The sequence below is a fragment of the Calliopsis andreniformis genome, chromosome 3, assembly GCF_051401765.1.
Source record: "Calliopsis andreniformis isolate RMS-2024a chromosome 3, iyCalAndr_principal, whole genome shotgun sequence".
Classification (NCBI taxonomy): domain Eukaryota; kingdom Metazoa; phylum Arthropoda; class Insecta; order Hymenoptera; family Andrenidae; genus Calliopsis; species Calliopsis andreniformis.
In genome coordinates, this window is record NC_135064.1 from 27629889 (window position 1) to 27655227 (window position 25339).

At 44.9% G+C, this 25339-nt stretch overlaps 1 protein-coding gene across 2 annotated transcripts in view; it reads right to left on the bottom strand.

Annotated features, from left to right (window-relative positions):
- The window catches only part of Ten-a (Teneurin-a transmembrane protein), a 546410-nt gene that overhangs the window by 356535 nt on the left and 164536 nt on the right, over positions 1 to 25339 (bottom strand). For both annotated transcript variants that reach the window (XM_076375328.1, XM_076375326.1), the window contains exons 3-4: positions 16548 to 16606; positions 3933 to 4178 (exon numbers count right to left, since the gene is read on the bottom strand). In XM_076375328.1, the coding sequence (XP_076231443.1) occupies positions 3933 to 4167 (235 nt within the window). In that variant the 5' untranslated portion in view covers positions 4168 to 4178; positions 16548 to 16606. The remainder of the gene's footprint in view (positions 1 to 3932; positions 4179 to 16547; positions 16607 to 25339) is intronic.

Genomic DNA, 25339 nt, shown 5'->3' on the forward strand with positions numbered 1-25339 from the left:
ATGTGATGTCCGAAGTGAGCTCGGAGACAGGACCCCTCGACTGGACGTCAATATATTGATGACTCTGCGAACGGAGATTAAGAGAGACGCCATCTATGCATAGGGTGGTACTGAAATAAATCCTCCCACCTTGGCAACAGTTTCTAGTATTTCTAAAGACGAAGAAAAGTCACGTGAACGTAGGTTCGGAAACGCTTCCTGAAATATAAACACAGTTTACGTTCATCGAAATATTTCATGGGTGCACAGGCTGTCTGACCAGAGACGTCTGAAACGTGACGGAGTGATTCTACTTGGAAAAATAGGATGAAAATTAAGAATGATGGAATAGTGCCTCAGAGTTGTTAATTATTGAAGATACATTTAAAGTTTGGGTGAAATGTGTCTAACTTGAGGCTTACTTTACTGCTGGCCAACTGTAGCCAGGTCAGACGCAGCGGTGCTAATAGAATAAGTCAAGTCAGACATATTTCACGCGCAGTTTAGGTGCACTTTCAACATTTAATAACTCGCGAACGATGCCTCAAGCACAATTTCTTCATTCTTGCTTTTTGTCTTATTATAGCTTATAGAGTTTCCTTAACAGTTTTGAAACCTCTCATCGACATGTATATCCATGAAATATTTCAATGACTTTCTGACTAATACATATTTATACGACCTTTCTCAATCCTTAGAAACAATAGAATATCCGATCAGGTAGGATCACCTATTTTGTTGTCACCCCATACATCGAGGGCCTTGGGATGGCCACACGTGGTCATCACCAACAGAATCTGCCTGTAACGCAGTGACGGAACGTTATTAAAGCTTTACTATGGCCCTTCAACCAACCAGGAGATCGTAAAAGGTATTCCGATCCGTGATATAAGACGTGGCAGCGCGACAATGCAGGGTTTTACGAACACTGCTGCCATCGTAACAGGACTGCCAATCGACGGTAACGCGATACGCCACTTACGCCTTAACGGAACGTAACGGCGATACCTAATAAAATGTCGCTGGATTATTTTTCACTGGTGGCACTGAAGAGAGCCCCTGAATCGACGTTACCATTAACGCAACATAATCCGCGGGGCTGGACATCGCTCGTTCAGGGGAGCCGACCGTGAAAGAACCCACAGAGAAGAGCACCATCAATGGTACTCCCCCTCGAATAGATTCTCGGCTCGCGTTGCGCGGTCCGAAATCGATGCCGTTTCAACGATCCACCGTTCATCAATTATCGCTGCTGCGCTCGAGATAGACGGACTGAACCGAGGGTTAATTAACCGCGCGATTTTAAGGCGGCGCGCCGTCTGCGGCGTGGGAATTGAGTGTTCCTAGGGCTTGCAAGAAGCGTTCCGTGTGAGTTTAGAAACGCGTCGAATCGATCCTCGCAGCCGAATGGGGTGGTTGATCGAGACTGTAGGTGGCCAAGTGATCCCTGACAGCTATAGTCAGACTGTATTCAATGAGTTGCTCAAGGTTATATAAAGCAGTCTTTCTAGAAGGAGAAAGTCAGAAACTTTAGACATTCTGTCTGTTAACCTGTAAACGTACATCTAGATAGTAAATGTTCCTCAAGAAGACCCTCCTTTCTAGATAAGAAGCTTGATCAGAGATTACCAAATGAGTACACTGAACCGATTCTTCGATGACCTTGAGAAACCACATGCCTTCGAGTAGACTATACCTTGAAGCTCGTGTCGTTTCGCGCCCGATATGTCGTGTCTTTCTCGATACGCTCGAAGTGTGGTTACGTGACACTGTGCCGCTGCGAGTCGAGTCTAGTCGAGCAACGGTGGTCGGGGACGGGGAAAGGGGACTGTATGCGAGAGGAAATGGGAGAATAGGGATGAAAATGGGGGACGTGGATGTGGGATCGAGGGTGAGCTGGCCAGATCCAGGCCTGGAGGGAGCGGTAATCGGCAGCAAGTGAATTGGAACAAATGCAGACAGACGTGAGGTGGGCTGCTGGCTCGCTTGATACCACAACCAAGAAATATAGTATAAACCGAGCGCTGGTATTAATTGAGTTCGCCCCCTTCCGCCTATGTACCTGCCTCTACTTCCCCCCTGGCCCCAAGCTGCCATTTTCCTCGTCTATTTTGTCCGGCTTCAAGACGAATCGATGAAACGCTGGAAATGGGAAGTGCAGGCCCCAAGATCCACCGAGAACCTCTGGGGGCTGCCCACACTACACTCAACGTTTGCTAGTCTCGAAGCTCAGAGAATGTCCTGAAAACTAAATGCACTACCTTCTTCGCTGTTAGAAACTGATGTACAAGGTTTGAGATGAGTTAGTTGGTAAGTACCTAGAAGGGATGCTTATCTACAATTAGGAACCAATGAATTTGGTCCTAGGTACCATGGAGTAAGGACGCTTCTCCACTCCAACTGTACAATGAGATTTCGTGTTATAACTTCTAGAACTGAGTACAAGCTCAACTACTTCCACATGTGTTTGCCTAATAAGGCAACTCTGAAGTCCTCAAAGTGTCCCAAAGGTAACACAGAACCCACAGGAATCGTCAATTTCTAAATGCACAACAAATTATTTCACATTCTTTAGTGTCAGATGAATGGAATCCCTCTAAAGCTCAAGAACTATGGAATTCTTCATTTCAATCAATTTTTCTATTCACCTTCACGTGCACAAACTAACGCGACACTCTCCCAGCAAAGTCACGGGTATGTAGATTTAATCAGGATCATCGACCGTATCCGAGGTCAAATAATGGTTGTCGAAACGCGGCAGGCCTGATACTAAGCTATTATTTGCGCAAGTAGTAATCCAAATAAGCCGTCAATGGTAACGCAGTTATGCGGCGTGCGATATTTATACGGGTAGCCGCGAACGAGTCGTATAATCGATACAGGGGGATGGGCGACGCGATTATTCGCAGACCCACAGCGTCGCGCTCGTGGAAATATTATTTTTAAGGCTTTGTTTACTCGAGCGCGTCGCGACGCCAAGAAAGAAGGCGTCCGAGCCCTCTCCCGTCCGCAATCTGGATTCCACCGCCGAACTTAATATCCGGCCGCGCTCGTAGACGACGCGAGGAAGTAAAACTAATTTCGTAAATCCTTTAATCTACGCGTTTGCCGGCGAGTCGAAGGAGGATTAAGAGGGTGGCGGGTTGAATGGGCGAACCACGAGAGCGTTTGATGGAATATGATGAACGAGCCACCCTGAACTTTATTATTGGCCAGGGGAGATATCGAAGTCGGCAGAAACAAAAAGGAAAGTTGCCAACAGCTCGTGTATCGTTAAATCGTTCAACGTTACGTCGATGGACAGAGTTCTCTCGAGAATACGCGACTATTTCTTCTTGTTTGTTACGCGCGGTGACTGAGGGCCGTGATGCCACAGCAGCAATTTAATTGTCGTAATTCCAAGTGCGCGAGTTCCTCATTAAGTCGCTCGTTAAAGTTCGCTCGACCAGGGCTGATGGCCGATCGAAGGGCCATCCAATCAGGGCTTCGCCTTAGAAATCGAATCGTTACATTAATTCGTTTTGCCAGAGCAGGGCAAGGCTAGGCGGACTGCCAGCGAAGCTTCTACTTAACGAAGTTAATCATTGCGTTGGCATGCACTTACAGGGAACCACTGTTTCGTAGACATTTATCATTACGACAGATGACACCTACGAAATTGTGTTTACGCTTCTGCTGATCAAGATGCAAACAAATCTCTCCTTAACACCATCTAATCCCCACTTTGTAAGAAATCAAACCAATAAGCTGTTCCACCCTGGAATACATCATTCCTCAGCCCCGCAACAAATTACCATTTCACCCTCCCAGACGCGATAGCCGACTTCTATCAAGCCGTATTCTTTCCCCTGGAAACATGATTTAATCTAGCGCGGAAAGTTTCCCTCGTACGTCTAGCGCAAGGTAACAGGCTCTCGATCAAGGCATCGAACATCAATTATATCATCACTCACTTCCATACTGCTGCGCCAACAGCGAGGCGAAGACCTGACCAGGGCTGCGGGCACCTCTGGCACCGGACGAAGCGGACGTTGCACCGACAGCGTGACGAGAGTTTTCTTCGTCATCGCTGCTTGACTGGGCACTGGGTCCGTAGCCGCGCCTCTCACGCCATTCCAGGGACCGTTGACGGCGCAGTCCACGGTTCCCGTTTCCGTGACCACGGCCCAGCGTGCCCTCGCCGTCCATCACTGTAGCATCTGTCACAGAAACGAACAATTTGATTACAGGTGGGCTGGAAAAGGAGTAACTTGAAAGATCTTCTTGGAGAAGCAGCTTGGCAAAATACTTCTGTGTTTGAATATAGAAGTAGGGGGTCTTTGGCTACAAATGAGGCGAGTTTAAAGGGTGATTATACAGGTTGAGGAATTTCAAGAGTGGAGATCAGAATTAGTATTTCTTGAGAATTAATGGTTCACTGAGAACTAAAATTGGAGTGACCATAAAAGTACAGGTTACCTCTTTGAGAGGAAAAACGAATCAGCTAATACCGAAAATGATATAGCGAAACCGAAGTTACGATCGATGACCATTGTGAAGAGCGAACGCAAATTAAATTCGTGAATATTTGGTACTGGTGGGATCCGAATGCTACATTGAGACAATGACCGACATTTAAAATAAATGACAGTTTCATAAAAGTGATCGTTATAATTCGTTTATTTGGGATGTAATTATTGCTAGGAAATATCCTGGTGAACTGACGTGCTCTTTAAATAATATGGAAACGTCGACTGTGATTCGTCAAAAAATAATTGGAATGACATCAAGCTTTCACGAGTGACATACGAATTATATTCTCCATCGAATCGACATGAAGCGTCGTGTTATAAAAATTCACAATAATTAGCAGAGAAGATAACGGTATCATTTCTTCTATGGGAATTAAATTTTCGGAAATGACTGCTACTTCCTTACAATGTATTGTTATTATTCAATAAATGCTGTTTTAGGGGGCGTACTTTGTTTATAAAAAAGACTAGACAATACCTGTGGGGTGAACGAAACCCGATAACGCTGCAACATCAAACAACGACGGCTCATTAAGCATTCACGGCCGGCGATGAGAGTCATTGGAGGTCGAATGAAAGCGAATTGCGCGGCCGACACTCACCGATATCGAATGCGGATAATTCGCGTATCGACGCTGCCAGACGTGTTTACGTCTAGACCACAGTCTCTCTTTGGGTGTATCACTAGGAATTTCGATCTATGAAAGAGATAATGGATATTCATGGATTTATCTAAATATCGGTTTTCAGTCAACGGATGTGAACGATTATTTACTTCTATAATCCAAAATTTCACTTCTAAGCGAACCTAATCACCCACTACATCCATACCATATAAACTATCAAGTCTGTCTCTTAGATAGTACTCGATTGTCATTGTATTTTTCGGGTCCAGGTAAAGTCGTTCATACGAGAGAAACATACTCTGCTCCAGCAAGTACGATCTACAACGTGAAATAAATACAAGAATTTTGATAACTCGAAAATTTGAAAACTTCTCTATTAGTGGAGACCTCTGTATTAGAATTTCAATACAATGAAGCAGTTTTATAGCTCTATTAATATTTGCCATGGAACATGCCGAGTTCAGAGTATTCGATTACTCGACTCCGAAGTCATCAGAGAGGACGGAGTCTCCTAAGATCGATAACATCTTGAGCCTATACGGGATCGGATAATCGAGTGGCGGATACCTCTCGAAATTCCCATGGAGACGTCCTCGCAGTGAGTAGCTCTCCGTTGATTGCGGGGACAGCTGATTGATGCTCGGGGATACGATCCAAACGACCGATCGACCACCTTAAGATCACTTCCTGCTCCTTGGACTATGAAATTTCGGGTCGAGATCGCCACTAAGAACAGACCAACCACGCCTCCTCAACAACGACCACCAGAGTAGTGTTCGGATCACCCTCTGTTAGAACCATTCAACAGTTCAATTTATATTAGGTGGTAGTTGCTTTAATTACTTACGAAAGCTTTTCCCAGAACCTCCAAGAATATTAATAAAGCTCAAAACGTACATGCACCTCAAACACCCAAATTGAAATCGAGTCATCACTTTTTATCAAACACAAAATTCTTTAACGAAAGCAAAAACGGTTTACCATCACGATCCAGTGACCTCTCTGATATGTTACGTGCCCCAGAAACGGTCGTTTCAATTTCAAGCACTGAGAGAGCGAATAAATATTCAGGGCGATGGAAGGTTCGTTTAAAAATACTCGAACCGCATCGAACGACATTAGCGGCGCAGCCGAGGGAACGTTGCAACGTTGAAATTAAGAGCAACCGAATTTCCCATTTGGTGGAGCTTTATCAAAACGCAGGGCAGGGCAATACTCGCTGAAACGATTTATGTTTGACGAGCGTCACGATCCAACGCGAACGCAATGAAATTCGTGGCGATATAGGCCGCTGTGTCGATGTTGACCGTTAATAAATTTCAATGCGCGGGATAGTCGACGAGGGATAAGCGGTCTCTGGAAACGTGCCCTTATGCATCGCCGGGCACCTCCAAGAGCCACTTTTCTCACTTGCCTCAATGGCGGCTAACAGGTCGCATCCTCTACGGACGAGAGGGTGCTCTACGATGTTTTGTTTCGTCGGGGCTCTTCAGCGCCTCCTTCGTTCGCGTGCAAGCAAGTCGAGGACGTGGGAGACTTGTCAAACCGTAAGTGAATCGGGAAACTCGGGGCACAGACGAGTTAACGAAGAACTTGCTGTCCCACTCGAACCCTTGAGAACCAGGGCTACTAAATTAAGGTTTGGTATTTATTTCTTACGAGGAATTGCAAGACATTTTATGAATATTGTTGTACTGCGTAAAATGGTAACTTTGGGTACAATTTCTCTACCCTAGGTTCGGTACAGTAGAACCTCCCATACTCGAACCCTTAATAACTGAATACTCCATTATTCGAAGATTCTGTTCTGTTACATCTGTTAATGGCAAGAATTTATAATAAAATTGTATTAACTATTACTGCTAAATAAAATTCGAACCAAGTCAGATATTGATTTTTCTAGCAACTCGCAGATGTAAGGGACGAATTGCGCATCAGAAACGAGATGATTATATCGCGAATAGGATGGTTTATGGCACACCGTTTACGATCACGTACCGACCCCTATTGTTCGTTTCACGTATTAAGAACAGCATCCACCCTTTTAATAGAACAGTTCTATAAGAACCTATAAACGCGGAGTACCGAACCGTAGGGTACTCTTATTGCTATAACTTCTAACACGTGGCATTAACGGCCGATAATATGACAGTCTTGTACAATATAAAAACTTTCACGTGGAAGAAAGGCCGTCGCAAGGTAGTGACTATACGGCACGGTGCTTGACATTACCGTGCATTCTTCCACGACGTAAAACGCTAGGCCTTATAAAAGAGGACTACCCTGTTCCTTTATGAAAAGGCTGTCGTGACACCCCTTTAACTACTATTATAATATTTTCTAAGGAAACTTCGCTTGTAAGAGCAACTATGCCATCGATTCTCTTGAATAATATTTTCTTACATAAAACATACTTAAATACGTTCCTTCTATGTATTTTCCTTCATTGATTACACGAAAATATTGGGATAGCCATATTCAGAGGTAAATATCGCATTAATTAGTAAGTTGACCTTCTATGACCCTCGACGACCTCAGCGAATAGAACTTCAGAGAGAAATATCTGTGGCTGTAAGGCGAATCAACATTGATCACGTAATTTTATTTTCTAGATATTGATGTTTTAAGTTCTATGACTTATGTTGCCTCACAGCCACGGATATAGCAGATTCTTTAGGTAATATCGGCTTCAAATCCACTTCCGACACATTTGTTGATAGCAACGATATATTCTCCGTTTATAATTTCATAACAAAATGTCGCTTGTACAGCTACAGTTCCATCAAGTTAATTTTCCGAGAGAAAGGTACAACATTAGAACGAGTCCTTTTGTAGCCACCAGCCATTTTTATCCAGGAAATTAGAGTCATCGCGAGGTTGTTTGCTCGACGAGGCAACGGCGTCATATTTCACGCACGAGCGAAACTCGAGAATCGTAATTGAACGCGAAGAGGCGAGTCAGGCCGACAAAGGGGACTCGTCGGACACAAGCGACGTCAAGGAGAGCATGGGGCATCAGGGAAAAAGTTATTCTTATTATTGAGGTGGGTCACACGTGTATATTATTGCCAAGAAGTTGGCCCTACCAGTGGCGCAGCAAAGAGCCAGCCGGGAACGTGGAACTTTTCCGATACTTCCCTAACGACGAGCCTCGCGACCCTCTCATAAGACAACCGAATGCAACGTCGACGATCTTCGTTTTTCTCATTTCTGTCGATTGCCCGCGACAACGGTCCGACGAGATTGTTCTTCACGGTCCTGTGCATTTATCGTAAGCTTAAGCTTGGCGGCTTCGTCGACAGGAAATGAAATATTGTGTGTTTTCAGCGTCGTGGTCGCCAGAAATTGTTCTTCTATTATCCGGCTAGCGAATCCGTTATTGTGACCCGCGAGATTAAAGGGCAGTGATACACCCTTTTTTCTATTATCAGTTCGATGGATACAGAACTATACACATAGTTACTTCGTTAGTTGGAAGATTTAACTACAGTAATGAGCCCTCCCCAAGTGTAACGTGTACTTTCTGTGGAGTGAAATATCCAAATTTACCAATTTATAAATTTTCAAATTTCCAAAATTTCAAAATTTCAAATATTCAAATTTTCATTTTTTTAAATTTTTAAATTTTCAAATTTTCAAACTTTCAAATTTTTAAATTTTCAAATGTTCAAATTTAAAAATTTTCAAATCTTCAAATCAAAATCAAGTTAAGCAGAAGGTCATTAATTAGTTAAAATATCATAACGACTAACTCAATGAAGCTCTAATTTACTCAATGAAGATTCTTCTATTTCTCTACTTCTACCATGATCTGATTATTGCATAAATCATATCATCTGAAACGATTAAAACCTAATTCCTACCCTGACTATGAGTGGCCATAAGGCAAAGAGTTAAAATGCAAACGTGTGGACTTTCTGAAAAGACGAAAAAGCGGAATATTAAGCGGACGTGGGATTCCATCGCGTCTCCGCGACGCTCTCAGCTCCGTAAACATAAATCAGTCTGCCGGAGTCGTACGTAGCCTCTTAAAAAGGGGTTAAAAAGCCCCGATGGTAGGTACTCAAGCACGGCCACGCAGACATCGTCCCACAGTCAGGTGTGTACACGTTGAAACCGCGAAAAGTCCTCCTGTAATGTCCCGCGCGAGGGAGTGTGCCGGCACTCCGACTTTCAGTCCACGAATTCAGTCTTAGAGGAAGCCGTACTGTAAAAAGCTTTAAGAGTTTCTCGGTGTTCGCGCGAATTGAGTGGGATTTGCATGGCACGCCGTGGCGGGAATTCCGCCGTGAGAAATGTGGACCGAGTTCTTAAACGGCACCTAATGAAGCCGACAACCTCTGCGGAGACATTGTTCAACCTTTCCGCGAACGGCTCGTTCGCGGCGAGTGAGGGACCTAAGAAGGGCATCTGAATGCATGAAACATAGACGCCTCGCTCTACTGTATAGCCAGATACGGCCCGGGAGAGCGAGACGGGGGTTTGCATATTCATCGACGTTGCGGGGATCCCTCGCGTCCTCGTCAACCGAACGCCACAGTTTGGATCTTAAACGCCAGACACTGCTCCGCCCCCGTCTCGCCTCGATATCGCCACGCAGGATAATTATGTCTGTCTGTAATCTCGCCTCGACGTTCTCGAAGCACCTGATACCCATCCTTCGCCCCTGGTAAATTGTCCCCGTCACCTTCGATGACGATCCTTCCCGTGAAAATTTGAATACCCGCTAATTAGGGGGCGAGCGTCAACCTCGCCTCTGCCTCTTCGCCGCCTCGTTCTGTGTTACGTATACCATTAAATTTTGCTTTGTACGCGATACGTGGATGCCGCGATCACGTTATGCATATGCCGCGGCACGCGGCGCGAGCGGAATACGCTCGCGGAGAATACGTGACACCGCGGGCTAATGGCGGCGGCCGTTGTGAACGGCGATCGCTACGCGCCCATCGAACCAATAACGCGTAATGGCTTTCGATTGTGCGTTCGCGAGGGCATTCCGCGGGATCGAACGACGAAACTTCGTTGGATGGTGGATCAGATTCCTCCGAAGGAATCTTGGAGAAGTGTTCCACGCTACTTTTGATGAAATTTCGATAGCCTAAGTGTTCTTGGTTGTTCAGTATGATGGTTAAGTAGAAATACCCATTATGTGGCCAGACATAAGTAGTTCTTGCTGTGAATACGTATGGGATTGTGTTTTACAGCGATGGGAAGCGTGTTAGCACTAAATCGACATCTCTTATAGTGAAAGTGATATACTACTGAGTTTTGTTGTATAGGATGATTCAGAAGCAAGGGTCCAAGAGAAAAGTGTGTCTCAGAAGAGAAGTAAATAAACTCAGAAGTAAGCTGCTATTCGACCCCTATTTCTTTTAAGACTCAGTCTTAAATAAGATACCAAAGAAATTCATGCGGTTACAATGTTTATTTTATAAATATTCTTCTATTTCAGGAGGCTATGTATCTACCTTATGTTAATCAGGAGTAATGAATAAAATGATTTCCTATCAATAATACATATTCATCCAGGTTCATACGAAGGATTCCGTGATGTGGTCCTTTACGCTGAATCTCGTCTCGAATTCAGCGACGCGATCAGGTGGCAGCGCGAGATGAAGAAAATTACGCGGGGAGGCGCGGGACAGGCGGTATTTTGCGGCGCAGAATGTCAATTAAACGGCGTGGCCGATTAACCATAACCGAAACCTCGACAAAGGCCAGAGCGTGTGCACCGTTTCGCACTCCGGCAGGTTCATCACACGATAATTTATATGGTAATTCCAGGGATGTAATAAGTCCCCCTTGGCAAACTCTGGCTACCACTACACGCGATCCAGCCGCGTACAGCCGCGTCCTAGGCTGACCTCGACGTTCCATCGGGAGAGAGGACGGTCTGCCGTGTACACATCATTACTAAAAGCGGTCATCGATTCATCGGGGCTTCGACCAGCAGCCACTCGCGCCTCCAAACGATCCGTTCTGGTTCTGCTCTCTTGTAGTGGACCCTCTATAGGGAAGCTACCTAGGCTAGATATGTGCGCAGGCGTCCATTGTCAAATTTTCCCAGCCAGCCTCGATTCTACGCGTTGGATTTAATTAACACCGTCTCGTTAACTTTCGTCGTGGGCCCTCCGTGCTCCGATCGCTGGACAAAGGTGAATTTAAACGTCGAGCCGTGTCCTTTGGCTCTCTGATTAGTTCTGGCCATTCTCGTTAGAGTGTCGCACGTACTTAAACAGAGGGATCCTTTGGAACTCGATTAGTTTCGAGTATCCTGGCACGGTAAGGAGTACCACGTGGACAAAGGCACGTTTGATCCCTTTAACGTTCTCTACTTGTCAAGTTCTTTTTTACAATTTATTCGGTTAAATATCATTGAAAAGTCTGCTAATAATTATTTAAAAAATAGTCTTAGCCATAATCTAATTCGCGAAAGTAATTTATAATTAGTAAACCTGTTCTTAGAATGCGGTAAAGAAAAAACTCCCCCTTTTTCATGAATATCCTTTAAAGAATACGCTTCTTTAATGATAGTGTTTCAGCATCCCATAATAAGATTTTCTTTCGTGAAGTTTAAAGTTCCAAGCTATCTTGAATAACTTAATAGCATGCAGGGACTCTTGAACAAAACGATCCTCCACGGCCACGACACGAAGTAGATATATTCTAAAAGTGACTGCAAGCGAGGGCGCTGTTGATTCACGCGTACGAGAGGGGGAGGATATTAAAAGCAGCGATAATCGATGAGGATGGATGAGGCTATAGCGTTACGGTGAAACGATTTATTCATAAAACTTATTTGCGAAATCGAAAAACTGCGGCGCATCGACGATGGGAAAATTACATTCAGAGTCTAGAATATTTGGGCATTTTTAAACTGTTTACATCCAATACATAAATAAGTTACTTACGCTTTTATGTACCAATGCCAATTCAAAATACAAGGAACTGAATAGCAGTAGTTAAAGTTATATTCCGTTCGAATAATGGCGAGTAAACAGAACCAGCGTGATCATTTCAATCATTACTGCGGCGACCTCACCAATTAAACTACGGAAATGAACGACGGAGGACGCTCAAAGCCGCTTGACTGCGTCTCGAACGGCGGCGTCGCGTCTAGAGACTCTATCGGTGGAAAGGTACGCGAATCGATCGAACGGTAACAAAACGAAAGTAGAGAAGGGGAAGAAAATTACCGTTTAATTGATTACAAAGAAGAATTTCCACATTCGCCCGTCTACGGAGGTCAAAGCACCCAGCCGATTGAAGGCAAACGGGACCATCGCTAGACCTTCCAGAATCTAGACTCGTTTGAGATCAGAGGAGCATGGACTCGACTCCAGTGATTGCGAGGTCGATTGTCAGCGTCTACTCGTAACTCTGTGAGAACAGTTCTCCGTTCTGCTCGTGAGATTTCTAATTGTTCCCGATGATTATTTGCTCGATTTTGTTCGACTGTGGAGACTGGGTTCGTTAGGGCTAACGTTCCTTTCCAGGAAAAAAGAGTTTCCTTTTAGACTTTTTTGCTTAAGCGAATGACATTTCCAGTGTCTGACGTATAATGGTCCTAATGCGATCGGGGGGATCTATTCATGAAATATGATGAGCCGAAAGTCGTGTTCTTGAAGAACTCAGATGATCCATGAGGTATGTTCATCATTTTTTATGAATACTAAACCTTTTCAACTTATAATACCTATGGAGTTAAACAAACAGAAAAATACTCTTCTGTTTTTGGCAAAGGTCCTACGATTAAAACATCATCAATATTATTATAGCCTTGCTATTGACCTTGCAATTGCGAAATAGTGAAAAGAAGCGTCAGTATATTGTCTGTCTAATAATGGAACTATCACTGGATTTCGTTTACTGACTTTCTCAAGCAACGCTGTTAACCCAATCGATCGGGGCAGCCTAGGGGAGACATTGTGCGAAAAGCGAAGCCAAGACGGAGAGCTTTTAATTTCATGACACGAACGGTGACGCCATCGAGTCGTTTCTTTCCCCCTTTTATAGCATCCAGCTTCATGAACATTTTCACCGATGTTTTTTTCCAATAAAGAAAAGCGATATTTCGCTGTGCTCTCACGGGGCACCCCAATTTGGTCGGTAATCCAGAGGAACACGATAAATTTCCCGGGACTTCGTAAACACGATAAACGTCCGTGACGTTTCTTCTTCATCGAGTCGGGCTTAAAGTCCGATTTCGCTTTCGATCGAGTTACCTTAAACGCGATGAAAACTGTTTAGGAGCATTCTTGAAACGTGAAAGGCTCTCGTAGCATTTTGTATCGGATTCATTGCTTCATCGTAATACCAAACGATCGAGGACGCAGTATTCAAGGTATCGGAAAAGTATTTTCCCCGTTTCCCTTTTCTGGCCTTTATGCGCTGACATACTTCGCTTTATTCTTTTATTCGGATAGATTGCTTCACGTTTATTTAAGTCGCAGCAATCAATCACCATTACCTATCCTCTTGAGTACGACTAAACTTTAGTTATATACTTCAGTATTTGAAGTTGCAGTTCCTGAGATTTTTTTATAAACCCTCGAGCATTAATGTAATATTTCTGTAGCAACAGTTTACGTGGGTCAAGAGCTTTGATTAAGTAAATTCTTTACTTAATAATTTGAAATTTAAACGGTAAATAATAGCTGTGGATTCTGACGTTGACTGTAGCAACGAAACAGGCCTTATTATCACGGGAAAATGAATTCTCGGGACAGAGGCAAAAGCATTCAGTCAACAGTGTTCGAAGTGAAAGGTCGAGGAGCCGCGGGGCGCAAGCAGATTTCAACCGAGTCACTCTAAAATTTACATAATGAAAAATCTTTCCTTCGTTTATGAAAGAAGAAGCGTTTAATTAAAAGGTTTCATGCTACGACAGAAAAATATTTCTTTTACGTTTGTTGACGCAGTACGGGGTCCGTCTCGAATTTTCGTTGGATAGGAAACGACCGAGGAAAAATAGCGATGGCGAAGAAGCCCTGGAGCGTTACAAGCGGCGACTGCTAAATGGAAAAGTGCCATCAAACGAGGTGAACCTTGAAATGGGTAATGAAGTTGACAGTCGCTTTGACATTTTAGTCGATCAAAAATAGTTGTACTTCTCCAGTAAATCTTTCCGTGTGTACCATTCACCGATTTCAATGCACGGCAGATAAAAGGATTTAATGAATCGATCACAAAAGCCATTGACAAGTGGAATAAATGTTCGACTTAATTTGATCGAATATACGAGCTGTCAATGTAACGAGTAATCCCCAAAGTTCGTTTGATTTCTCTAATTATGTCAAGAGCATTTCGTTGATCGCTCATTCAATTATTAACCCACGTAACTTCAGTACACTATACAAACATTGAACAATACCGTTGACCGTGAATTCGCTTGTATAGAATATTGAATCGAAATAGAAGCGACCCGACAACCTTATCAATCGAAGGAATATAGTTATTTAAGGGCACACAAGGCGGGATCGCAGGAGGAAACAGTCAGAAATCGAGACTTTTGAGGCAGTCGTTCTGGAATCCCCTTGAAAACAATATCTTCGTAACGTAGAGCCAGCCTTGGAAATTGGATTGTCCTTCAAAAGTCCCGAGGGTGTTCTAAGCTAGAGCGCGCGATGATTCAGTCGATGGGACGCCCGTAAAATGTGCTGGAAACTTCTTCTTCCCTAGCGAATGTACTCGAGATACTAAACGAGATGAAATTTCGAAAGGCAGTGTCGTAATAATTGAGACTGTGCAAGAGCCTCGCACCAACGATTGGTAACTTAAACACACTTTACCTTTCTTCCTATAATAAGTTTTCAATGCTTCTTAACAGTATCAATAAATATTCTTAATCCTATCCTCTAACCAAAAAAAAAAAATGTATTGTGTAGTAAAGAAGTGAGAAATGAAACAATTATAATTGAACCAGAATTTACTGGAATACTCCTATGTTCGGAATACGTCAATATTTAAAAGCTAGAAAAATATAAGAGGATACTATAACATGTCGGAATTTACGACGCAGGAATAAACAGAAGCTACAGTCAGACGGTCCAAGTTAAAACGAACAGTTTAGAGGCAGACAAACCATCTGCGCGAGGATGACTCTCCGAGGCGTGAAACTTCCTATGAGTTTGCTGTTTTGAAAACCGTTCAAATTAAGGACAGCTTTATTAATGTATAAGTTATGCACACAGTGGACTCAAATATAAGAAAAAGAGTCTTTTTAAAGAAGGGCTTCAGACACCCTTCGTACACTTCAAAACTCACAGTCCCCCAATTCACGCCCGGCTGAATTTACACCTAACTGAATGTTGTTATTTACACTTCCAGATGAACTTTCTTAATAAATGATACTTGCCCAGCGACGCGAATAAGAAGGCTTGAATTTCTCCGTCCACGGGACATCTTTCAGATCGTATAATTCCAGCGTCGAGACAGCGAGAAAAACCGACCGTTTGAGGTCCCTTTCCTTCCCATTGTAACGTTCGTTAGAGCTATCGCGAAAAGTAGGTGTTCGCAACAAAGCCACGGTACTTTCCTTCTTTGCCGCGGAGGGTGAATGTAAAGCGGAATGAACGTTAAGTAAAGTCCCTCGGTAGCTCAACGTTTTACGCGCAATGCGCGGTATAAAGCCTCTTATGCCGGAAGTAAATTGTAAGTCCCTCATAGCCGACTGGTCAACGCCGTAAGCGCTTTCGTTCGGCCTCAGCCCCGCGGCAAAAACAGCTTGGGAACGTAAGGAGATTAGAGTCGTTATTGCGTGCAGACCGTGGCGTGGGGGGACAAAAGTGGAAGTCCCATGCGAAAGTCGCGACCCACCCCCGCGGAGCCGACGTTCAGCTGTGGCCGTAGTTCCGCGCTTCGCGAGCTCGGTAAAGTGACGGAAAGCCGGCTACAAAAGAATCAGTGCCGCGACGTATTAAAGTACAACTTATATAATGGCCGCAGTGACGCCGAGTTTCCCTGGGAAAACCGTGCAATCCACGGCAGATAAGGGGATGGAGCGATTCTCGAGCTCCGGAGTCTCGTTTTCATTTCCCCCGAGGCGAAACGCGCTTCTCGCGAACACTACTCAACGGGATGCTCCGTTATTATTTTCACGGTAATTGATGGCGTTCAAGTCCGTTTAATGCGGTGAAATCGCTCACATTACAGCGTACAAAGGGTGATATTGTTTTCGACGTGGTTAGTCTAAGTCTTGATACAAGGATTTTCAGAAATTTTAGTGGAACTGCACTCGAGTACAAATCAATGGAGAGTACAAAGAATACAAATGTACTTAAGTACACCCGTACCCAAGTACTGAAGTATACATATCCAAAGTTATTATTGATAGTATGGTCTAAGTAGAAAAATACAATTTGTTTCGTAAGTATTAAATAAATCACTCGAACTAATTAAATATAGTGAAAGTAATTTCATAAATACTTACAGTGACGCGTCAGACTAGTGGTCAGAATCTGCTTGTTAGAGTCCGCGTGTTCGGCAGAGCTGAAACCAAAAAAGGAAAGCTTGAAACACATTATCGAGTAGTTCCCCTGAATCAGAAGCAAACAGTTTCGACTAGGACTGTATCAAGTTTGAGTTACATCTACCCCAGTTTCGAGCACCTAACTACATCACCCCAAGTTACTGCGACCACGTATAAGTCTGAGGCACATAACTCTTAAGCAGTTGTAGTCCAAGCCACTGACGCTTGGACATTATAGTCCAAGGCACATATACGTCACGTCTGAGCCAGGTTTCACTTAGATAAGAAGATTCACGGACAAAAGCAACGACTGGACGTTCATGGCGCGTTAGATTTACACCGCGCGGAAAGTCGCCCTTAAATTTCTGCCGTGGTATGATAAATATACGTTGACCGGGTATCGTGCGCCGGATATCCAGCCAGCGTATCTGGCTACGGTTAGCTAACGCGACCAGTGCGCTTCGAGCGCGCTTAATGAAGAATTAAAGTCGGCTCTGCGTCCCTATTACGACGACTACGATACACGGGCAAGTGGGCTAGACCGTGTGGATTCCGAGGCTCCGCGAACGGTGCATGTTTGATGCCGGAAGTGCTTCGAGGCTCGGGGCCTACCATCCTCTGGCTGCGGTTTCCGCAACCTCCGTAGGGTCATTAGCCGACCATTCATTATGCAAGTGCGAGGCAGTATTGCGTCAATATGAGGCAGGGAGGGGGCGGCAGATTGTTGGCCCAATCGATAACAATGCGCCGTGTTTACCGGCCGGATAATCAACAAACGCAGCTTCTGCTACCTTGCCTCCGAAGACCAAGCAAGTGGGAATTACGGTTTGCCCCGTGCCGAACGATATTGCGTCCCGGAAGTGTTGCCCACCTCCTCGCCCCCTCGCGCGACGCTCTCTGTGCGTTCGTCAACCCCATTCGTTCTGTCTGTATTCGCTAGGATGACGGCGTGGATAACGAAAGCTTGACGGAGTGTCTGTTCCAGAACTGATACACGGTTTTTCGATTTTACATGCTTCACTTAGGTCAACCTCCAGAGGCGTCTAATAATTCGGGGTTACTAGGAATAGGAAGTTCGGTCTACAGACACTCTGAACAAATTTTGCAAATACTTTAGTTACTGCTTGCATAAAATGCAGATACACTCACCTGAATATTTAAAAAAAAAATCCTTATTAATAGACTTGCAGTAGCCTTCAGCCTTCACATCTCACTTCTACAGTACAGTATAGTCTCTAACTAGTTACCCTACTCATGTTCAAGACACACAACCTTCACTAAAGTATTCCACAAGCACCAAGCTCCGGTTGGGGTTGTATTCGCAGGGTCACCGGTCAAGGCACCAGAATTCGATATTCGAGAGTTGGTTGGTGGACGAGACACAGCCACCCCGGAAGTATGAAACACCGAGATGAAAGGGGGCCCGGGCGATATTCCGAAACAGGAGGAAGCTTGAAAAGAGGGTCTGAGGGAGGGTAAGAGTGTGGCCGGGGCAGACCCGTCGGCCCCTTTGATCTAAGTTTCTGGAAATGCAGGCCGAAGGGACAACGTGCGTAGCTACCGCCCAGGAAGTTGCCAGTAATTTGCTTAGTTGAATTAGATTGTGAATTTTGCACCGCAGTGTTTGAGCCATCGTTCGTCTGCGACTTCGCCAGCCCCTGCTCTGCCCTCCCCCATCTCAGCCACCTGCCCCCCGGTTGCCTCGTCGTCGACCTTATAATTACTGTTCCATCTTCAGAGAGAAGTTTGCCAATTCGTTGCCCCGGCTGAAATCCGCGCGCTTTGATCCGGCAGGACGCGGGGGCCAAGATACGCGCCGCGGCGCCAAGCGGAATCGGGCGCGATTATGTTGAGGCGCGCGCGGCGTGATTTCCGTCGCTTTGATCTGGCTGTCTGCTAAACGGAAAAGATGATCTCGAGTGGAGACGCCGCGCTGTCGGGAATAAAATTAATCTGACATCAATGGGACGGCGCGCCGGTGGCGTGCACGCCGACGAAAGGGCTCAGACAACCTGGGTGCTCGGATTATTTCACGGTTGATAGTTGGGAATATCTAGGAACTTCCAACCGAGGATTAGATCTCGCTTCCCTCTGACGCGCTTTTTACTTTAATCGCTTTGCGCTGCGGGTGTTCACAGGCTGGAACTTGTTTCTTCAGCTTGCAAGTACCTTTGGTGGCTGGTACTTGTATTATATAAATGCTGGGGAAATGAAGGGGGATGAAAGGGTTTGATACTACATACCGTTCTGAATAATATTAGCCCTTCAGGGATGATGTATTTGTAGCTACAGAAGAGCTGTACAAAGTGAAACGCAAATGAATTAGAACCACTTTCATCTAATAATTAAAGAATTTTTACTAAACAATAACGCGACACTAAAAGTGTTATATTATATACCATGATCTCTCCTCATTTTCCTGTTCTCTCGAAGTGATTTACGAATTCCTTAACTGTAATATAATTATAATAAAGACCGATCTTACGAAATTAATCTAAATATGTAAATATCCATTACGTTCAACATACATAGTCATAAACGTGTTGTTACTGCGCATACCTATGATAGTAGAGTCACGCGACATTTATCGCAGACGACTGAGCTCCGTGCCCAGAATCGCGCTAAAATCGCGCCTTTAACGCGTTCGTCAACGCGGAGGGATCGCGTCGTTGGAAAAAAAGAGGGAAAGAGAAAGGCTCGTCCCAGCCGTCGACCCAAATTCCATCATCGTCGAATTCCTGAACGGCTAGGGGTTCGTGATTCGCGTGCGGATCGCGATACGGGCAGACGCGTAGCTGTAGGTACATAGGGGCAGGGAGGGGGGTAAATATGTAGAGGCGGTATCATGCAAGAGGTGCACGCACGGCAGTCGAATATAATCCCGTGGAAACGGTGTTCCGTATGCACGAACACCCGTTAGGGTGAGCGTGTGTGGAGCAGCGGCTGCCTACCGCCGCTGTGAATCCTATACGGCAGGCTTCAGGCACGAATGGGGGATCAATGTTTTATCGATATTGCAGCAGACGCGGCACTGATACGTCTCGAGTCGTCAGCCGCATATATAGCGCGTGCTTTCTGCCGTTTGCAAGAGGATTTATGGATTAGCGTTTGTTTATCGTCGCCCTTGCCTGCGTTTTCTCTGCGCGCCGATTTTTCTGTGAGGACGATTCGCGTGGCCCAGCGCACAGCGGGGCAATAACAATCGACGCGCAGGAAAACACGGTCAAATGTCTGTTGCCGCGCTGATCTCTCGGCACAGGGTGTTACAAAGCATCGAGTTGAAGCGAAGAGTAGGGGTATTGGATATAGAATAAAATTTGGAAATTTTGAGCGATTCTAATTTGATGAGCAGAGATTCCAAACTGGTGCACGAGGTATTGGGATGTTCTTGTCAGGAATTCATGTGGGTATAGTGTATCACCCAAAGTAGGTGAACATGGACCGTGTTGTTAACATCAGCGAAACACGATCCACGGGTAATAAGGGCTCTCAGTTGAACTCAGTGGAAGCTAAAGTATTTAAACGGTGAACCAGAAATGACTATAGGATTATCCTGCAATTACCCTTCTTCCCTTTTTCGTTTTTTCTTTCCTCCAAATACTGCACACAAGCCACTTATCATTGAACAACGTATCGCATTACGTATCATTGCCTAGGATTGCCAGCAAACTCGAAAGCTAAGTGCAATTTCGTTTCCCGTTCTCTGTACAAAGGTGTACACCGAAGGCGAAGCTCTTTCCATCGTGTAGGTAGAAAGATTCCTCTCTTCAACGATTAAGGACGAGGTATAGACGAAATAGCAGCCGCCTCAGGTCGTACGAGGGCATTATGTATGAACGCGTAGCAAGGATCTGCAGTGTCGACGTCAGAGCGAACTAGAGAGAGGGAGAGATAGAGAGGAATGAGCTGCGAGAGAAAGAAACGCGTAGGACATAGGGGATGGAGGGGCAAAGAGGGTGTAGGGGAAAGAAAGCACAGAGGTTGCCGCCGTCAGGAAACTTTTGTTTAAAATTGGAATTCCTTTGCGGCTCGTTGGGACTAGGAATGCAGATAGGGCGGAGGCGACGAAAACCGTGAGAGTGGATGAGAGAGGCGGAAGAGAGGCTAGAGAGGCGGGCGGGAACACGAGACGAGGGCACCCGGAAAAAGGCAACTGTACGATATTGTTTCATCATAAAGGGAAGCTTCTTACCCGCGAGGGAATACTTTTTGACAAGAACCGCGGGCAAAAATTTCGAACGCGTGTCGACGCCGCGCAGCTGCCACCGGGAGGGAATGAATCGAGGAGATGCTTCCACTCCGCCTTGCTTAAACTTGTAACACGTTCGCCCTGGGAACGAGAATCGTTGTCAGTCAACGAGTTTTCGTGTCCCGAATATAGGAGGTCCCTGAATCGTGCCGTCGATGAAGATGACTGATTTACAGGGAAGAAAAATACACCCCTCGAAATTTCTAATTGGAGAAGTTCAGAATTGGGTAAAATGTAGGCACCTCAAATTACTATGATATTAAATAAACTTGTATCTGATTAGAGATCTTACATATATTTTTACCTGTCATGAGTAAAAGACACATTAAATACTTTTTTTAAATATTCTATAGCATTTTGCCTGACAAGTGTAACCTATTTTATACATAAAATGTATTAATCTATTTTATAAGTCTAATTGGAAACGCCCTTTATAATACTAACTCTCATTGCAATAAAACATTCCAACATTTTCACCACCTAAACTAAAATGTTTCTCTTATCAAACCCTCGTGGAAGGTGTCAATAATAATCGCTAGAATATCGTTCCTACGAGCAAACGTAACACAGTTATTAGCTGGTACGAGGGATTACAAGCCAGCGAGCGACAGGAAACGTCAGTGAATTCCACCAAGCCACTGTGTTCTTCGGCGAGACAAGATCTACATTCCGGCGCTGGTTTCCGATAAACACACACGCTCGCATCATTCGGCGAACCATGCCAGCCGCTTAATTAATTTGCAGGTATCTTACTGGCGGTCGGGAATCATGTTACAGGGTACGTATGTCGCCACAGCTAAACGCATTAATCCGTAATTATCGAAATTACAGGACCACGAGGCAGCCAACTGAAGCCTTATCTCGACCGTCTCCAGGGTTCTCCGTCGCGCCATTCTGCGGCCTACTGCGGATACTTAGATAAGTGTCCCATCTCGCTAATTATTCGAACGGAGCCCCTTTCTCTCCAGCTTGACACTTCTCGCCCTTGGAAGTTCGGGAAACAGATTAACCGACCTGGTGACTGGGTTTTAAGAAATTGAAACGCGATCGAAGCGGAGGCCTAATCCGGCCCGATTAACGGGGAGGTTAATTGGGGATTTCCTGGTGATACGAAAAATTTATTCGAAGCTTAAGACCAAGGGAAGAAGGGGGAGGAGAGACAACGACGAGTTAATGAAATTGAGAGAGAAAGTGGGTGACGGCTGCACGAGTTGGAATAATGAAATTGCTTCCACTTTCTAAGCAAGTATTTATGAGGTTCTCGGTACAAGTTTAGTAAACGATAAATGACACAAAATGAAGTGTAACAGCGTTCCTTGTCTGGCGTTCAAATGGAATTGAATTCTACCTTAACGAAGAATTTAATTGTACCTCTTGTGTACGTTGAAGTTTCAGACGCAGAACATTTCCAGCAGCTATATCGGTCCTCGTGAAATATTGCACGCTTCGACCGAGTACCGCGTTTCATTACCACCGTGAAATAATTCTTAAAACGGGAAAAGGGAGGCGGCGAAGGGTAGGAAGAAACGGGAGGGAGCCACGGGAGAGGGACATAAAAGGGAAAGAGGATGAACGTTCGAGGAATAGCGGCGGAAAGGAAACGAGAGGCAGACACGATCGAAGCTTTCTACGGAAAATGGCATCGGGCGGAGGAAGCGTCTTTAATTTGTAGAGGGAGCGTCGAGTGAACGGCCCCCGGAATCTCTCGCATCGGGGATTGATCGCCCGGAACTATGAAATATCGCCGCGGCCGATGACGTATTTCATTTCACCCGTCACTCGTTCCACCCATTTTTTCTCTTTTTTAAGACAGCCATCACGAATATCGACCACCTTTCAATCGACCTACAGATGTCCGAAGAAAAATACCCGCTCGTATTTCAACAACTTGTGTCGGTCGATCAACGATTGGCGACTGCGTGTAGCAGCTCGCGCGAAAGCGCAAATAAACAAATGGGGAACGTAATGGGAATTGCGTTCGCAGTAAATGCTGTAACGCAAATCCTAAAGGCAGGCAGTAGCCTGTTGCGCGTAGGGTAATATACACGGAACTATTTGAACCAACTGGAATTATTTACAAACCGATTTAGCTTGATATTTTACTCACAGATCACAGCATGCGCAAGTATAAAGATCAATTTAGTGTAGAATGCAGTAGATACCGAAATTTATTAGCAAAGAAGCTAAAAGAATAGCAAACTTCAAATTTCTGAAGAAGTAATGACCAAGTAGAGGGGGCCAGTAATCAATGCTGCTATAGATATTTAGTGAACTTTAACTCGTGACCTACACTCGCCTTGAATTATGTTTCCACTAGAAATGGGTTTAATATTTCTCAGCAATGTATCATACAATATAGGGAAATTTTGTACTACAACTTGATCTAGTAAAATCGCGTTAGTATAATTAAATAAGTGACTTGGTCATGTCTTCAAGAGTTAATTCTTATCATCAGCTTTGCCCCGTTAACCATATATCTTTCCGTACTTTTACCCTGATGAGCTCTGAACAGGGTGTGGCTGACTCTGTCAAGGAAATTTACTGGCGATTCTGGCGACCAGCAATTAGAGAGAGTAGGTGCGCATAAAGTTTCTTCGACTCGGTAATGGAAGCGGGGAAGGCTTTACGATCGCCGCTTATCCGAGAGAATACCGAAGGTTAGAGGAACTGTCTTAATTTGAAACGTTCGAGCTTCATTTACGACAAATTTCAATTCGAACAAGGGAAACGAGGCTCATTTAATCGCGCGATAAACTGCGCTCGCGCTAATTGTGCGCGCAAAAACTCGCAGCGGAACCAGAAGTCGACCGCTCCAAGTCTGAACCTTCCTCGGCATCTCGAACACCCCACATTCTAATTAGACTTATCTCTGACGTAGATACAACTCCCACCCTACGACTAAAAACTATACCCTGATGTTTCTTCACCCATCTCCCAATATTTAATCAGAGCAACAAATACACGAACTTCTATGGAAGCATCCCAAGTTTACCGGTGAACACAAACTCCAGCATCCGCCCCCGCAAGAAGCTCCAAAACGCTGCTCAGCGTTGATGCAACGCCATCTGTGCGTCATTAACGCGTGAGCGGTCTGCAGCATATCTATTTTCGGTTCATCAAGAATAAATGCTCCGCCAGCCGCGGTTCGTCTCGCACCGCTGATGAAGAAGAGAGAGACAGGCGCGAGGGCGGGGGTGAGAATCGATTACACGACCTCGTCCCAGATCATTCGGGCAATTAAAGCGAGGATCGGCTCGCTAGTCGCGTGCATTATTTGTACGCTAATGCTCGGCTCGATTGGAACGATCAGGCTGCCGAGCCGACAATAATAACCGGCTCGGGGTCTGCTCGGGGCAGATTACGCGGAGAGGCACGCGAACGCGCGCGTGCAGACACCACGTACGGGGTGGGTCTTGACGTAGCGGGAGAGAGAGTTGTTCAGCCGGGGCAACGAAGCCAAGGGTTTGGCTGCTGCCGGCGTCACAACTCATCCTAATTACATCTACCCTCGTTTCCGGATTCGGGAGCGTTCCCTTCAAGAAGGGTACACTGCCACTTAATTAGTATTGCCGACCGGACTTCGCCAGCGCGCGTACCTCCGACGCTGCAATTGAGACGTTTAACTATATTTCCGCCTCCGAGGACTATTACCCTCTTGATTTACGACGCGCCACCGCGCCGTTTCTTACTCGCGCTGACCCCACCCACGACCAAGGGCTAATCGCGACGCGGGACAATCGCGACGTTTTAATCTGCTCGATTAAAGGACTAACTGACCCGGTAACTTAGACCCCGATGGAACATAGTTGCCGAGTTCCATGCCACTGTCGCGGTGGAATAAGTTTTAGGAATCGTTGGATGGCTATTGTGGGAGAATAGCGCGAAGTGCACTTGGAGGATGGATTAAGGAGGTGGATTGGCCGTGTAGCGCTCAGGAAGTTGGCTTCTGACTACTGTGTGACGGTACTCTCAAGTTTCGAGACTGTTCGTTTGCCTTCAGACGTTGCTTAAATTTCTTAGAGAGTATTAGCTTAAAATATTGCACCATTTTACATTGAACTACTCTTTCTCAGATAGAAGATAGGCTACAAATTCCACTTTTATACTGATCACAATTTTTATTACAATGGGTTGTCATTTAAATAAGTTCGGCAGTATGTTTTATTTCTAAAATATTATTGCTTTTAAAATAGGAAACTATCATAGATGATAATGGCGTGAGTTTATATTTGTAATAAATGATAAAAATATTGAGTACAATCGAATTTATATATGTTAAAGCACAATAATATAAATAGTTTAGTTCCAATAACAGTAGAATCTTCTTTATTATCTATTGCATTTAATATACGTAAAATACGGTCCACAATACATGAGCACTATGTAAAATAATATTCGAAATATTCGAACAATTGCCAGAGATGACGAAGCGTCATCCCCCTTTGGCCACAATAGAATTTCGCGAATAAGCGTAGTGAGCGGTTAATGAAGAATCGGGCCGATT